We start from the raw sequence: 17,808 nt of genomic DNA on the forward strand, positions 1-17,808 counted from the left end.
GAATGGTTGCCTAAAGTTAGTCAACCACCAGTTTTTCAAACCATCTGCTGCTTATTTTTGTGTGAGGACTGTGTGTGTCTAGCTTTGTTAATTAGCTCACAAGAGTTGCTAGCCTTCAAAAATGTTCTCTAGCCTGCTGAGAGCCAGCAGAAGAGGGATGGAGGGGTCCGTCTCTCTTGCAATAGCCTGCTGCATTTCTGTGCTGAGAGAAGAGGAAAGGGCTTCCCTACTCTGGCAGTCCACTTGGTTTCTGTGTTCAGCGCAGTGGAGTGCAGTTTCATGCACTCCATGCCTGTGGAAATATGCCTTGGGGCAACCAGGGGGAGGGCCTCCTCTGTCACGGTACCCAGTTTATGGAACCATCTCCCCTGGCTTTAAAACAGGAACCAACCTTGTTGAGTTTTGTTTGCACCTCTTGAAAACACATTTATTCACCTTTGGAATGTACCCTGTGAACTATTTTGAGTTACAGACTGTATAGTTGCATTTTAATATGTATTTATTATACAGTTGTAGCTTGGTTGTCAAACTTAATCCATTCGGGAGTCCATTAGACTCCCGGAACAGTTCGAAAACCAAGGTGTAGCTTCTGATTGGCTGCAGGAGCTTCCTGCACTCAATTGGAAGCCACATCGGATGTTTGACTTCCAAAAAATGTTCACAAACCAGAACACGTACTTCTGGGTTTGCTGTGTTTGGGAGCTGATTTGTTCGGGAGCCAAGCCGTTCGACAACCAAGGTACTTTTGTACTGTTTTAAATTTTTGTTTAATACATTGACATTTAAGGTTGTAAACTGCCTTGGGATTGATATGGAAGCTGGTATATAAACATTTTAAGAAGTAAAGTAAAAAAAAAGCTACTAATTTTGATTTGGGTATCAAGGCTGGATGAAATTTGTAAACTACTGCATAAGGTTTCATCTAAAATAGTGTTTCCCAAACTTGGGTCTCTAGCTGTTTTTGGACTATAGTCCCCATCATCATGACCACTGGTCCTGCTAGCTAGGGATTATGGAATTGTAGTCCAAAGCTGCTGGAGATCCAGGTTTGGGAAACACTGATCTAAAGACTAAAACAGCAATCCTAACCCCTACATCTGCAGATTGGAAGTGGTATTAAGATGGGGTAGAAGTGCCTTTCTTCCAGTACAGATGAACCACACGGGCAAAGGAGAGCCATAGTTATGTGTAAAATTCTGCAAACATAGATCTACCGCTGGCACTGTTTTCATATGCAGTAAGCCCTTAATCGGGACGCGGGTGGCGCTGTGGGTAAAACCCCAGTGCCTAGGACTTGCCGATCGCATGGTCGGCGGTTCGAATCCCCGCGGCGGGGTGCGCTCCCGTTGCTCGGTCCCAGCGCCTGCCAACCTAGCAGTTCGAAAGCACCCCCGGGTGCAAGTAGGTAAATAGGGACCGCTTACTAGCGGGAAGGTAAATGGCGTTTCCGTGTGCGGCTCTGGCTCGCCAGAGTAGCTTCGTCACGCTGGCCACATGACCCGGAAGTGTCTCCGGACAGCGCTGGGTCCCGGCCTATAGAGTGAGATGAGCGCACAACCCTAGAGTCTGTCAAGACTGGCCCGAACGGGCAGGGGTACCTTTACCTTTACCTTTAAGCCCTTAATCAGGGCATTCCGAAGGCAGGATGGAGGCAGCTGAATCCAAAGCCCTTCATTCATTCCCATGTGATGCCCCAGGATCAGGCCCTCATTTATTTATCACATTTATATCTCACCTTTCCTCCAAGGAACTCAGGGTGATATACATGGTTTTCACCTCTCTATTATATAGTCACAAAACAAGATTTGAAACTTTTTTGAATTGCTTGAGAATTGATATAGGAAAAACAGTAAAAATAAAAACACTCCCAATTCAAGACAAATAAAAAATAAAAAAATGGTTCAGTTAATAAGCATAATATCCCACAGTGATCCCTCCAGCAAAGAGCCAAAGAACCCATTTGCTCCAACCTCTGGCAACAGAAGCATCTGAGCAGGAGGAGCAAGTAGCCAGTTTAGTGGAAAGAGCAAGTAGCCAGCTCAACTACCTTTGCAGTTACTTTCTCTCTGCATTTTGTGCTGCTTTTATGAGATGTGAAAGTCAGTTCAGCAGACAGCAGCATGCCCTAAGCATAAGCTTCCATGCTGTAGTTGTAAAACATGAAGCAACCATATATTTATGTATACATGATTATGGGATACTAGTAGATTAAGGAGTTTTGAAAGTGACGGTTTGGGACTCCATTGATTTATGTAAGTCTTCCTCCCTCTCAGGGAAGATTTTGTTTTTCTGCATCAGTATCTCCATTTGAAAATCCTGCTCCTGGGTCACTGCTTGGAGGCATTTAAACTCCTGGACATTCTGGAACCAAGCACTGCTTTACTCTTGCTGGACACTACAATGCCCACAGGTGGCCCATGATGGCACATTATTTTGGTCTCTGCTCCTCAGTCTTTGTTTTGCTTTATTGTGCTGCCTTAGTCTCTTCCATGCAAAGCAGTGCTCCACATTCAATAGTCAAACCGTCTTCTATTTTATAGAAAGCATATAGGAATGCAAACAGAATTCCACAATGTCATGTATTGTTCATATATGTAATTATATTTGTTTTACTTAACACCACGTTTGTACTTTCATTTTTACTTTATCCGCTCACTGTTTTCTTCCTTTTACATAGTTGAACTTTCATTTCCTTTTAGTGTGGATTTCTAGGAGGACGTTGGGGAACCAGTAAATAATTTACTAGCTTTTTATTGAAGAATGAGCTTTGTTTTGGTCCTCATTAGAAATTGCATTTGAAGTCCTGTTAAGTAGCAAAATGTTACTTAAAGAACAGCTTGCAAGGAAGCTCTTAGTAGCTGGGATGCTATTAGTGAAGGCCTCACTGGCCCTCTGGCAAAATATGTTGGCTAAGATTTCCCACCTGAGCAGCTTTTGCTATTAAGTGTAAGAGTTTCTGTGTCCTTTCTAGGACTCTTAGGAGTGGAATAGAGGAATTCTGGGATTGCAAAGACAGTATATATTGAACATTAATCTCTGGAGGACAAAATAGTCCATAAGAAGAGGAAATAACCTCTTAACATAAAGGAGAAAAAAGCACACACATTTAGGAACAAAAACTGTGAGAAGCTGAATAGAGTTTGAAACAATTATCCATTGGGAAATTTTAATATTTTCAGTACTTCCTAATGGCATATTATTTTTCTCTTTATAAAGCCAGTTCCTTAGCTGTTATAGCCTGATCACATTGGGCTACCTTGGAGGTGTGTTTACCTGCCCTCTAGATTTGTAAACACAGTTCTGCTATTCATCTCCCCCCTCTACACACACATTGAAGTAAATGGTAGGCTGTCATGTCGGTGGGGGAAAGGAAAGCATTGGACAGTGGTGGTTTTGTATCTTATTTGGATTACATTGCTTTATTATTTATTGTAAACCACCCAGAGAACTTTTTCTTATAGGGTGACTTACAAATGCTACAAATAAAACAAATTCTATGATTCCCACTCACCTCTACCCCCACCACCCATCAGCTGTAGTGTGGGCTGCATCAAGGAATTCCAGTGTTTCCTTCCCTTATCCCTCAAGGTGATGCCTATCATCATGTATTGGCAGAAAAGGTGGGATCAGTCCTTCATGAGATTTTCCTGTTTCAAGGGTGGTAGGTTCATCATCTATGAAGGCATGCTTCAGTCTCTGCTGCAGCCCTGTAGTGCGGCACACCACGCTTGTCATACAAACTTATATTTTCAAGAATATGAAAGGGGGCAAAGGGCAGGCTGCTTTCCAAATTGTGTTAAGGACAGTTTATTGCAGAAAATGGTCAACTATTAATGTGTGGCAACTAAAATGTGAAAAAAAATTATGAGCATGCACATAGCGTAATGACAGAATAATGTTGCTTCTCTTTATTCTCTGCAGGTTGGAAACCCACGTGTTGAACTCACACTTTCAGAACTTCAGGATATGGCTGCCAGGCAACAGCAGCAGATTGAAAATCAGCAGCAAATGCTGGTTGCCAAGGTAAACTACACTTCCAGTAACAAGAGGAAGGAAAGAACAGAAAATGTGCTGTTTTCACAGAAGGCTCTAAATCCCAGTAGTACAGAAAATTTGCAAATTGAGAACAGATATGGCATTAATCCTGTGTGTGATGCCATGTTGTCTTAGATGTAGGTCTCAGGTCTAGGGTCACATAGTCCATCGGTGATTGAGGCTTTATGGTTATCAACAGAGGTCCACCTACTGACTTGAGCAGAGTCAAAATTTCAGTGCTAGTGTTCTTAACCCTTCTGAAATAAAGTCCTGTTCAGCGTTTTGTTCAATACAGTGATTTGCCACCATAATCATGTTATAATATCACTGTCATTTTGCTTTAAAATGAAAGAAACAATATCCACAAGGTGAAGTCTCTGTTGAGTTAGAGGACAGAAGTGAATTGAGAAGAGTTTAGGTTATACAGTAGTAGTTTAGTGTGGGTTTTTTGTTGTTTTTTGTTTTTAAAAAACCTCAGGAGAAAAAGGAAGCATTTCCCGTATTTGTTTAGTCCATAGGCTGTCATTCTAAAGAAGTGGCATTTATCTTGCTCCAGATCTCCTTATCTTTGCCTGTTTGTAGTTTTCTGCTAGTCATTATTTCCTCTGGGAAATTATGTAATGGGGGGTTGGGGAGCCATTTTGCTGCAGGAGGAAGCATGTTTGAGGAACAGGAAGTACAAGTTGCAGGAAACTTCACAGATGTGTTGGAATGAATGTTTCAGCTGGAGCTTGTTTTTGTGTAGATGAGAGATTGGATTTTGTAGCTTCAGAAATGAAGGGCCTGGTATCTCTTGGAGGATACAACTGGGAGGCACATAAAAACTTTACATTAATAGGTTCTTAAAAGATAAGTTCATGCTGTTGTTTAATATATTTGTTTCCAGACTGAAGAAGTATGCAGGTAAGATTTTCCTAATTTAAACACTGGCTGACTCACACTGAGGTTTTGTTTTGTTTAGAAGTAATAGGCAAGTGACTGGTAATGCTTTTCTAAAAATAAGACAGCATGATTACATGTTCTACTTGTTTTGATAGGAACAACGTTTACGTTATCTCAAGCAGCAAGAACGCCGTCAACAGCAGTCTGTGTCTGAGAGTGAAAAGCTTCAGAAACTTAAAGAACGAGTGGAAACCCAGGAGACAAAGCTGAAAAAAATCCGTGCCATGAGAGGGCAGGTGGATTACAGCAAGATTATGAACGGCAATTTGTGTACGAGTGGCTTCTTCCCATTTTTTTAAGCTCTTAGGTTCTTGGCCCAGAGGTTGACTGGGGGCCAGGGATAACAATATATTTGAGCTACTGCTGTCAGCCAGTTGGATGGGGAAACATTAACATGAGTCATTCAGAACATGGAGTCCTCTGGAAGCCATTTTCACTATTTTGAGTGCACCTTTCCAGTTGCCATAATGAAGGGAACATGTTGCAGCCTAGTAAGCATCCTGCATTAGGTACACGAGCAGAAACATGCCATTCTGTAGCATTTCAGAATGTCTTTTCAGCATTCTCGGACTCTCGCGTTTGCTATTTATTTATTTCATAAAATTTATACACTGCTTGGTTGTAAAAAAACCCCAAGCAGTTTGCAAAAGATAAAACAGCCCTACTTAAAAAAAACACATACAAAAGTTGAAATACTAAAACAGATTAATATCAGTCTGAAATCTTATTAATGTGAATTGCTTGTATAATGTGCTGATTGTAAGGAACAGAAATTAATTGACCCCTCATATCTTAATGTTTCAGGGACTCTGGAATATTAATCAGGAAACCCATTGCATGAGGCATTCAATTGCGTCCCTGCAATTGGCTTGTGCTAGATCTGATCAGCAGAGCATTGCCTTGTGCTTTCTGCACTTCAAACTCCAGCAGCTGATTCGGGGGGTTGTGGGCTGGGGAACATAATAGTCTAAAGTCCAATTTAGGCATGACCACTTAATAGCCTTATCCAGACAGAATCAACCACAGCACTTTCCTTTGCTGCCACCAGGGGTGCCAACTCGAATAAAATAGGGGGGGCAGGTAAGCCCCACCCCACATAATTGATCAAATGATGTGGTGCATGCACATTTCAATGGCAATGCCCATCAACCTGGGGGAACATCCCCCTCAAATATTTTATTGTGGGGGCCGAAGCCCCCACGTCTCCTAGGAGTTGGTTCCTATGCCCCCCACCCCCAAATTATTTTGCTTATAAGCTTCATTCTGCAGCAGCTCAGAGAAAATATTTGAACAGCATTGCTTATGGCCTCATGCTCATTTCTCTTTCTATGTGTTTGCATTCATTCTGCATTCATTTTAATTGCAGCCACTGAAATTGAACATATCAGTGCCATCTTCCAGGAAAAGCAACAAGAGCTACAAGCTGCAGTGCTAAAGGTGGACCAGCTTACTCAACAGCTAGAGGACCTGAGAAAAGGGAAGCTGAATGGGTTCCAGTCTTACAATGGACAGATGACAGGGCCTGCCGCTGTAGAATTAAAAAAATTATACCAAGAGCTACAGGTAAACAATCATGACATTCACTTTACATAGTGCCAATGAACAAAACTGGGGCTTTCTTCTATTTAAAGGTAAAGGTACCCCTGCCCGTACGGGCCAGTCGTGTCCGACTCTAGGGTTGTGCGCCCATCTCACTTAAGAGGCCAGGGGCCAGCGCTGTCCGGAGACACTTCCGGGTCACGTGGCCAGCGTGACGAAGCTGCTCTGGCGAGCCAGCACCAGCGCAGCACACAGAAACGCCGTTTACCTTCCTGCCTTTTTTTTAAAAAAAGCGGTACCTATTTATCTACTTGCACTTAGGGATGCTTTCGAACTGCTAGGTGGGCAGGAACTGGGACTGAAAGACGGGAGCTCACCCCGCCGCGGGGATTCAAACCGCCGACCATGCAATCGGCAAGTCCTAGGCACTGAGGTTTTACCCACAGCGCCACCCGCGTCCCAATTTCTTCTATTCTTCTATTTAGTGTCAGTTAAAATGCATCTCAATTAAAACATAGCAGTTACAAGGCACCAAGTAAAATTGTTTCAGGGCCATATCCAGGCTCCCAGTTGGTCATGCCTCCCCATTACCATTGAAAGCAATTGAATAAATATTTTCCTTTCATCCCTCTTCTAAGAAAGAAAAGCAGTATTACAATCAGGCATTTTAGTTGGTGTTTCATTCACATATGAAGCACTATATCTTCTTAGAAGTAAGTCTTTGTGAGTTCAGTGGGGCTTACTCCCAGCTAAATGTCTATAAGATGACATCCTTTATTTGGAAATGGACAAAATCCAGCAGCACGACTTTTATACTGGAAATCATATCCTAATCAAATTCCTTATAAATTAAGGAAGGTTTTATATTACTTCTTTTCTTTTCGGTGTTCTTTATATAGTTTTGATGTTTTACTTAGGCGCTGTTAATTGATTGCACGCCATATTTATTCATGACTGAACAGGTGCTTTCTGGGAAATGAAAGTATGTCAGAGGGGGTTACAAAGAAGTATATAGATTTTAGTTTCTGCCCCTGAGCACAATCCTTAGAAATCTATCTGAAAGAAATAAATTGGACTTACAAGCAAGTAGATGTATTTAGTCTTTAGGCATGTGTTAAACTACCTAGGCTTGACTCCAAAGAACTATACAATTAATATTGTATGCCCAATAGAGCTCTGGACTTGTTTTTTCTTATACAGCAGTTCCCCACTAAACCTCTTAAGTTTCAAAAGGCAGTTTGTTGTCTAGCCTAACTATTCTGCTATTTAAATGAAAAATAATTCCAGAGGGCACACACAGGACATAGCTGTTTTTTTCTACAATTATTGAGTTTTTTTACCTTTAAAAAACAACCCAAACTGAAGTAGTGATAATCACTCTGTTTATTTATAGATTCGTAACAGGCTTAATCAGGAACAGAACACCAAGCTTCAGCAGCAGAAAGAACTTCTGAATAAGCGTAACATGGAGGTTGCCATGATGGACAAGCGTATCAATGAGCTACGTGAGCGCCTATACAAGAAAAAAGTTGAGGCACGTCAAAAAGAAAACATCCCTGTAAGATAAACTATTAAAAGGGCCACATTTCAATACTTCTACAAAGCTCATCAAGCTTCATCAAGTTTCCATTTCCTCTAGCCCCATAGAAGTGAATAATGCATTACTTGTGTTTTGCCAAAATCTGCTGCGGTAATATGAGAGTATAAATTGAATGTGGGGTCATGTAGACGTGAGTTGAAATTTAGTGATAAAATATTAGTTCCTGCACAGGAGTACTTTGGTGGCCAGGATAGGAATGGTAGACTCTTTATTAACTTTTTCAAAATTGAGTTTGCTGAATTACATTGGCAGTAGAAACTTAATTTCCTAATAATCTCATGAGTTCCATATTATGCAGACTTTGCAGCTCTATGGCATGGAACCAAAAGGGAGAAGGGGATATATTATATGATGCTTTTTGGTGCCTTCTGAGATGAAATGCTTTCCACATTCCCAGTAGCTGGGAAAGAGAGATAATAAAACTGAAGCGGGACCGTTATTAACGTTGTTTATGAACATAAAAGAGAAAATGCCCCAGGGGTGAGGGAAGAGAGGACGAAGGGCTAAGGGGTTTGAACCCCAGAGAAGTGCACTGCAATTCTTCTATAACTCTTCCTTTCAAAAAGATTCTGCAGATATGTAGACACATGCTGATATTGATGTTAACACACATTTTGATTTGCCATTTTTTAGTTAAACCGGATAAATGGAACGTCCTCTCCTCAATCGTCGTTGAATGCTTCGGGCAGAGTTGCAGCCGTGGGGCCCTACATTCAAGTTCCTAGCTCCAGCAGCTATGCTGTGCCAGTTGACCCAGTGAAACCACAGTCCCTCACTATTACTACTAGTGCAACTCACGGAAGATCGAAATCTGGTAAGCAGTTCACAAAAACACGTCCATTGTTTTGTACAGTAGGAGGTGACAAAGGAGTTGCCTTTGGGGATGATCATCAGTCCCTTCCATAAGGTGGAAGGGATTAGCACCCCCAGAGCTCACTTTCATATTGAACAAACTCATTTGTTCAGTCATTTGACAAAAACACGAGTCAAGATGCTTTCTCCTTTGTCCCAAAGTTACTATTAAATGCCTCTGTGGTTTGCCAATATGATGTTGTACCATATGCAACTCCTACATTAAGTATGGCTGCGATTATAAGTTCATATTTAATTGCAAGAAGAACAATTCTGATGTGAGTATTGTGACAGAAGGGGAGTGTTCAGGAGAGCCTCTCATGTCCTTCCTTGCACAACTGCCTTGCGGAGTAGGACAGTAACCAACCAGTAACAGCTGCCACCTTTGAACTCACAGCTATCCCCCCCAGGTGGGAAGAAATCTGGGGTGCTCAAGGAAGTTCTAAGAGTCCTGAGATCCTAGGAACAGAGCCTCTTGTGTTTCCCAGATCCCTCACAGTTTACCCAAGGCATAAAGTGAGCTGAAAAGTTCTCCATCTCTCCCAGAGATCAGAGCAACTTACTGATCCTTAACAACCCCCATTCTGTTCTTATTTAGCATGAGCCCAAATGATCCGGGGTTGTGGGGGATGATTAGAATCCTTGAGCTTGGCAAATGCACCCACTCCAGATCTGCAACAGTCAAATTATATGAAGTTTTATTTCTAGTAGAAGAAGGAAAGAAGAAGGCAGTTGGACAAAACAAAATACTGGAAAAAAGGAACTCTGTGGCTCAAACCTGATTGATCCTAAGCGGCTTCACTTGCAATACAGTGCTCTGGCCCTAAAAGGGAATTTTCAGAGTGAGGGTATTCTAGAAACCTCACAAGGGTCAGAGGAAGCTACTTTTTGCTGGTATAAATGGTCCCTAGGGTCCCCCATCTCATTGCTAGACAGCCTGTAATTTGTGGATTCAGAGGTTTGGCAGGCATTATTTTTCTCACGTGGAAACTGGAGGGCAACCAAGTTCTTGCTCAGGCTTAATGGAGGGCCAGAATTGCCCTGCCTCATGAAAACGGAGAGGCAAGAGACCAGACTATTAACATAAGTAGCATTTCAGGAGATGTAAAAACAGTATAACATGCATCTTCACACACATTTATGTAGATGGTTTCTGCAACTTGTAGATTCCTTTTCTGTGGGTTATCTTTGAAAACAAACAGTTGATACTTAACTAGTCAAAACAAGTCCTGCTTGCAGTTTCTGAACACAGATACGTCATTGGCTTTAGCCTTGTACAATATTTTGCATATCTGGCTAATTGGTTTTGTTTTGTTTGGTTATGAGCCCTTGTCTCTAGCAGCCAAGTACAATATATGCAGAATGCACTTTAGTCATATAAATTACATATGCACTTCTTTTTAAAAAACTGATTTTTTCTCCCCTGCAGCTTAAGTTGAAAATCGTTTTCTACCCAGATTTTGTATGAGACACAATTTGAGGGCTCTTTCTTAATATGTTGAGTGTCATACTTTTATCTGTACATTTTCCTGTTCTTTTTTACGTTTTAATCTTTCTCTTGTCATTTATGTTGTAATTCTTTTCCACATCCTATTTTTTCCCCTTTTTCTTTTACTGTGTGACTGGATCTGGTCGTCTCCAGTAGATACAGACTATGGGTGTGTGAAAAAATCTCCAGGTCCCTGGAAGATTTCTGATTTAGACATTATAGTGGATCCTATTCTGTCACCTCCCTCTCTTCAGTCTGCTGTTCACAATATCATCCATTCAGCTTCAACTCTTTCTGAGATCCTGCACTGTGAGTCTGTAGAAGATCTTTGGCAAGCTAAGAAATCCCATTTTTAATATGGTCATCTGAGCATTGGCACACAGATGCATATTAAACAGGAATTTTTAGAACTGTGTCTGTATATTGTCAATAGAAGCATGTGTGTGTGTGTTTCATTGTTTTCTGGGTATTTCGCAAGTGAACAAATCTAAAATGCTCTCCTTCATGTATCTAGAAAAAGCAGAATACTTAGATAGCAAATAATTAACTATGCTGGTACCTTGAGTCAAGAAAGTTCACATTGGGTTACATTGTATATATTTTGACATAAGCAGGTACTGTTTTTTGTGTTCTCTAGTCTTGTTCTTAGGTGGTTTACTTTGTGGCTGTGGACAAGTTACTTGTTACCTGTACTCATGTACCTGGCAGTAAGTCCCATTGAACTCAGTGGGGCTTTTTTGAGTAAACATATACAAGCTCACAGGACGCGGGTGGTGCTGTGGTCTAAACCACTGAGTCTAGGGCTTGCCGAATCCCCATGATGGGGTGAGCTCCTGTTGCTTGGTCCCAGCTTCTGCCTACCTAGCAGTTCTAAAGCATGTCAAAGTGCAAGTAGATATATAGGTACCACTCTGGCGAGAAGATAAGTGGCGTTTTCATGCGCCGCTCTGGTTTCACCAGAAGCGGCATAGTCAAGCTGGCCACATGACCTGGAAAAACTGCCTGCAGACAAACGTCAGCTCCCTCGGCCAGTAAAGCGAGATGAGGGCTGCAACCCCAGAGTCGTTTGCGACTGGACTTAACTGTCAGGGGTCCTTTTTATACAGGCTGACATCATCAGTCTGCAATCCTAAACACACCTACTAATGAATAAATTCCATGGAACACAGTGGAACTTACTTATGAGTGCACAGATTCCACTGAAATTGAACTTCACTACCACTTAGTTTTCATCTTCTTAAAGCGGGGGGGGGGGGGGGAGAAGGTCACTTTAACAGCCACTCAACTGATGGGTAGTTACAGGAACTGTCACTGGTAGTTACAAAAACTGCTGATTGTCACTGGGAGCGGACCACCAAAGGGACTCTCTTTGATTTTCAGTCAGCTGTTGAATTCTGAATAGTTTAACGAGTGAGTTGGCGGGGCAGTTTTGAAATAGAAACAGAAATAAAATGAAGTGTGCATGTTCCGCTGTGGACCCCAGGGTTCCAAGAATCATACAAATAATTCTGCATGCTCAAGGTGGCTTTGGTCTTGTTTTCTTGAACAGCAGACCCCCCCCCCATGCCATGCAGCAAGGCATGTTTTAAACCAAAGGCAATTTCAAAAGCAGTCTGTTATTTAGCATTGGGCAGTGTGTGTGTGTGTGAGAGAGAGAGGGGGGGGGGAGAGAGAGAGAGAGAGAGAGAGAGAGAGAGATTGATTATGGGGGGTGGGGACCAGACCTCTCAGGCACACTATTTCATTAAATAGCCTCTTAGAAAAAAATAGAGCAAGTTTTGTACCAAATGTTTATTTTCAGATTAAATGCTTTATTTCTGCTTGCTACTAACTGTACCAAGTGTTTCAAATCAGGCCTCTTATCTCTGGTTATAACTTTTTTTTTTAATTTTTTATTAAATTTTCCAACATACATTTATAGTATCCAATCTAAATTTATCACATATTTTCTCTTTTAGACTTCCTTCAACCTCTCTGACAATCATCCATTATTCAAATTTTTAAATACGCATTTCCTAATTTTATATTGCATTTTATAAACCTTCACACACTTAGTTTTCATCAATACAATAGTCCTCTATCATTTACAGAACTTCTTGAAATCCCACTAGCGTTATTTGCTCATCACATACACATTTCAGATAGTCTGAAAATTTTCCCCAGTCTCTGGTTATAACTTTTATATAATACTGGGTTCTTGCTGTTCTTGAAATTATGAAAGTTGAGATGCACAAATTGGAAATGTTGTTACAAAAGAAGTTTTTTACGGCATGTATGAGAAAGAGCATTTTTTTTGTTCTAAGAGTAACCATTACTTTAGACAAATTTCATTACAAGTTAATTCAGGAAGTTGGCATCCTCTTCAGGTGCTGTTTTGCTTCAAAATTTTTTTAAAAAACATTTTTTAGCTTCTGGGTTTGTGTCAAAGTATTCTGATATTCAAAGTCAATTTCTCGCTTGAAGAGGATACATGAAATGCATGGATACAAACCAGTACTTCCATAGCCACCTTACTAGTTTCTGCTATCTCCATACAAAAATGGGAAAATAACACATGAGCAGCAGATCCATCTGGTTCCCAGTGCATTTGCTTGACTGCTGTGCTTAAGAATATGGCATGCATTTGCTCAACTGGGGTGGGTTTTTTCATATAATCTATATCAAAATTCACATTTAGAAAGTTTCTTCTTATTTTCCAGGTGAGCATGATGTCGGGGTGTGTTGGGGAGATAATATCTTCACTTGACTTTCTGATTCTTTGTACTACCCCAGATGATGATAATAGAAGGTCATGGACAGTGTCAGATCTTGATGTTGGCCCTGAAGGCAGCTCTTCGTGGCATTCAGAAAACAAAAAACAGCAGTTTATGAACTGTATGTTGCAAACCACAATGTATTCTCAGTGATCTTAATTCTAATCAGAAATCAAAAGGCATCTTTAGATTAAGATAATGAATTATCTTTCAGCACAATACATCTGTAGAATTTAGTTTGAATTGAAATGGAATGTTTAGTGTTAATGTATTTTATTATAATTTTCCCATCCTGTGGGCTCAGACCAACTTACAGAAATGCATGGGTGATATCCAGCTGTGAGAATGTTTATTGTGCGGCCTTTTCTAGAGCCAGTAGAAATCTATGAATGTATCCCTAAAATAATGAAATCTCACTAAACTCAAAGCAGTACTCAGAGCTCTAAACAGGTTACCAGTCGCTTCTTTGGCCTTATGTATAAGCTTGTGATTTAATATGCTTTATTGCATATATGCTTTATCGGTCTTGGCCACCTTCGGGACCTAGTACAGATAGGCTGGGTAGAAATTTAATAATAAAATACATTAATAAACATTATTTTAAATTAAACACATTTAACTGATTGTTGGCATCTCTAATCCTACTCTGATTTTCTTAATCTGAATTATTCTGCACTATCTTCCATTCACAATTTCATATTCTCTTTATACAAATGTGTGGGCATCAGTAACCATTTAATAAACATTTTCCTTTGTTGCCAGCTAACGAGGGAACCTGGTCAGCAGTTAAGCAGAGTCCTGTTCCTGTGGTGAAGCCGCCCCAAATCTCCAATGCAGACTGGAAGGAATCAAGCATGGATGCTGGTTTAAAACAAGGAACGATATCAAGTCAGCCTTTGTCTTCTTCATTAGGAAGTACTGATAAACTGGTGAGTTTTTACCACTTCTACCCCCATCCCCTTGCTGCATACAGTATCAAAAATTCATGGTGTTTTGCATGTTTGTGTACAACATTTCTGTATGTGCTATGGGCCTCTCTGGCAAGATTTTGTGTACTTCATCCATGAGATACATGTTAAAAAGGGATTTGTTTTCTATACAGGATAGAAGAACAGCCTTCTCAGCTTTTCAGACACGTCTTCTGTTTTCCCCTCCACAGGGTCTTGATATAGGGAAAGTACCACCTACGATCCCTGGAGCAAGTAAGCAGTTGCCCCAGAACTATGGGACCTACCCAAGCTCCATTCCATTGGGAACAGGTTCTACCAATTCCCTTGAAAGGCGAAAAGATGGCAGCCTCCCAAGACCAGGCTCTACAGCAGCAAGCCGGCAAAGACCTGTTCCGTTACCACCAGCAAGCAGCGTTCATCAGCCAAGCTCCTCGCAACAAATACAGCAGAGAATATCTGTGCCTCCAAGCCCCACATATCAACCTTCTGGCGCCCCATTATTTCCAGGTGGCGATGGCAGGCCTGATCTCCCCTTAACTGTGGCCATCAGGCCTTTCTTAGCTGACAAAGGCTCAAGGCCCCAGTCTCCCAGGAAAGGGCCCCAAACCGTGAACTCCAGTTCCATCTATTCCATGTACCTTCAGCAAGCGACGCCACCAAAGAACTATCAACAGGCTGTATACAATACCCTGAACAAGTCCGTTAAAGCAGGTAGAATAATTTGGTGTTGCATATCTCTTCTGTTTAAGAGCTGCTTGATACTTACAGGAGTTAAATTAGGTTTGATGTAAATTAGATCTTTGCTTTAAAAAAGTGCTGTTTCTTTCAAATGGTAGAAAAGAGCTCGGGCATTCTGCTAACCCAGGATTTCTTTACAAATGACTGCACATTACAGGTTTGCAGCATTGCATCTAATTGGGAGGCAGTAACTTTCAGAAGTGGGTTATGCTTTGCTACAAATCTAAAATTGGGGCTTGTGCTCTCCCTCTCTCTACATCGTGACTAATCTGAGGTGCTGAACAATATTTGCTTCACTTTAAAGACAGTTGTTAAGGGGACTTATTTGAACCGGTTGGGGTGGAGCTGCAAAGCTAGATTCTCAGCATGTTTGTCACTGCTGCTTACCAAGAAGGAGAGGGGTGAGGCGTCAAAGTCAGCGCAGTGCATACACACTGGAGAGCTAATTCATTGTTCCCGCCAGTGCACCCATACTGCGCAGACCTCTCCCCTTTCCTTCTCTCTAATTGGCAGCGACATACCTGCTGGGGAAATAGTGATGTGATTCTGTCACACCTGATGAGCCACTTCTGCAACCATCTCAAGGATTACTTTAGGGGCCTGTTTTATTGAATGAGTTGTTTCCAACTAATCTCAACTCACTGAAATTAGTGAACCTGAGATAGCCCTGTTCATTAATTTCAGTGGGTCTACTCTGAGTAGGACTAACATCGACTACAACCCAATATTTACATGAGTGATTGGGGGGAGTGAAGTTAACACTAGGTTTATTAGCATTTCCAGAAGAGACATGGATGTATTAATATAATGCTAAAAGACATAGGATTAAAACCCACTTGACCTGTCTAGTCACACTGTGAGAGGGAATATGATTGACCTCTGCAAACATTAGAGGGGGCTAGTGAGGGATTTACATTCTATGCATTTATGTTGAAAATTACTGTTGATAAGAGAACTAAGAAATGTCAACTCGCCACTAATAACTTCATGTTGGAAATGGATAAATGCAACAAAATGGTGAAATATCTTGTATTCTTTCTTGAAGCCACGGATGTCCTCAAGTATATTTGAGATATCATAACAGAATGTTGTTTTTCATTTCCCAGCAGTTTGCTGCCACTGTATCTCTAGCTTAGTGGGCACCTTTGGTGTGCTACTCCTTGTTCTCTTTTGCTTGCTATTTAAAGCACATCATATCTATATTTCATAAAGGGGCTGACTTGCAAGGAATGCTACACATTAGAGATGTTTAGGCTTTTTAGTGCTCTATGTCCTTCCTTTTTTAGATATCTATACCCAAGAACCATGACCTCCCTTCCAAATCTTCCCCACTTTTATGACTGCTTTATAACTGCATGAAAATGTCCAGAATTGTTAGAAAGATGAGTTGCTTTTAAGTAGTTTCCTCATGCATTTGAAGCTACAAAATTGACAACTGTCGCCATTAATTTTTATATGATTTTTAAAACAACAAACAACACTTCTGAGAAGTTACTCCATGTTAATTTAGACCCATCCCTAACTGCTACTTTTTCTTCTCAGTTTATGGGAAGCCTGTTGTACAGTCCGGTTCGACTTCCCCTTCGCCGTTGCCATTCCTTCACAGCTCTTTGCCTGCCAATCCATCACCGCCTCAACCTCCCGAGTACAGTGAAAAAGATCAAGAACTGGAAAACACCCCACCCTCTGGTGATAACAGCAACGTAGAAAACATCCCTCGCCCCCTCAGCCCCACCAAGCTCACGCCCATCGTGCATTCGCCCCTTCGCTACCAAAGTGATGCCGATTTGGAAGCCCTTCGCAGGAAACTCGCCAATGCTCCCAGGCCCTTGAAGAAGCGGAGTTCCATCACTGAACCAGAAGGCCCCAGTGGGCCAAACATTCAGAAGCTATTGTACCAGCGCTTTAATACCCTGGCCGGAGGAATAGAAGGTGCCCCTTTTTATCAGCCAAGCAACTCACAGGACTTCATAGGCACCTTGGCAGATGTTGACAATGGGAACACAAACACCAATGGCAATATTGAGGAGCCCGTAGCTGTGCCCTCCACAGCTCCTCTTCCTGATGAGCCTTCATCAGATGCCAATGATAACGAACTACCTTCTCCTGCAACTGAGGAGTTGATCAGCGAAGAAAACACAAATCAAATGCCCGAGACAACGGAGGATGATAACAACAACAACAACCCTGCCATAGCCCCTTCTATTGAGCGGCCACCTAGTCCAACCCCAGAGGCAGAATCCCCAGAAGAAGAGGAAATGCAGCCGCCCCCTGCTCTTCCTCCTCCTCCACTTCCTGCGGTAAGATACTGCGCCAAAACCAGTGTGATCTGGGGGAGGGGGGGTGTAAGCAGTGCTATGCCACATTGTGGAATCTGCAAAACTTTGAATCCACTTTAGTTTGAGTGTGTACAGCAAGTCCAACCCCCCCCCCTACAACTTTCTTAGTATATTCTAATTTTTCCCCAAACAAATGGCCAATAAGTCTATCCTATGTCTTGGATGTAGGACAAAAGTGTTACATAGGGCAAGTCAGGCAAGTACAGAAGCAAGATTTGACTGTGCTGCAATATGTATTTTGGTGAAGTGCACTTTGATCCAGGTCTGAACAATTTGTGACCCACCAAGCTGAAAGCAGTGTAGCAGTCACATTGTGACCTGCCAAGTTCTTGATAGCCTTGGTTTTGAATTCCCAGACAGGCAGACAAAACAAAAGGTTCATCGAGCTGCTGGTGGGCTCCATTTAGCTTAAAGTTGTGCAGGCCTGTCTTTTAAGGCCTTGGTCCTCAGTCGGTGGGTTATGATCATGCCACCAGCACCAAACATTTATAAGTAAAAGGGAGAGAGCAGGACATGTACAGTTAAAAGCTAGATCTTGGGTCTGAAAATATTAAAGACTATTGTCCTATGG

General features: G+C 41.6%; 1 protein-coding gene across 23 annotated transcripts in view; it reads left to right on the forward strand.

Moving 5' to 3' along the window:
• Positions 1-17,808, forward strand: part of PPP1R13B (protein phosphatase 1 regulatory subunit 13B) — a 65,032-nt gene that overhangs the window by 41,977 nt on the left and 5,247 nt on the right. For 7 of the 23 annotated variants that reach the window (XM_083517184.1, XM_083517186.1, XM_083517185.1 and 4 more), the window contains 9 exons: positions 3,922-4,023; positions 5,073-5,247; positions 6,344-6,540; positions 7,910-8,074; positions 8,750-8,930; positions 10,611-10,766; positions 13,973-14,139; positions 14,370-14,871; positions 16,441-17,198. In XM_083517184.1, coding sequence (XP_083373310.1) covers positions 3,922-4,023; positions 5,073-5,247; positions 6,344-6,540; positions 7,910-8,074; positions 8,750-8,930; positions 10,611-10,766; positions 13,973-14,139; positions 14,370-14,871; positions 16,441-17,198 — 2,403 coding nt within the window. The remainder of the gene's footprint in view (positions 1-3,921; positions 4,024-5,072; positions 5,248-6,343; positions 6,541-7,909; positions 8,075-8,749; positions 8,931-10,610; positions 10,767-13,972; positions 14,140-14,369; positions 14,872-16,440; positions 17,199-17,808) is intronic. The other 16 variants (XM_083517170.1, XM_083517171.1, XM_083517172.1 and 13 more) reach the window with 3 other exon arrangements.

This window comes from Podarcis liolepis, assembly GCF_965112155.1.
Source record: "Podarcis liolepis genome assembly, chromosome: 1".
Lineage (NCBI taxonomy): Eukaryota > Metazoa > Chordata > Lepidosauria > Squamata > Lacertidae > Podarcis > Podarcis liolepis.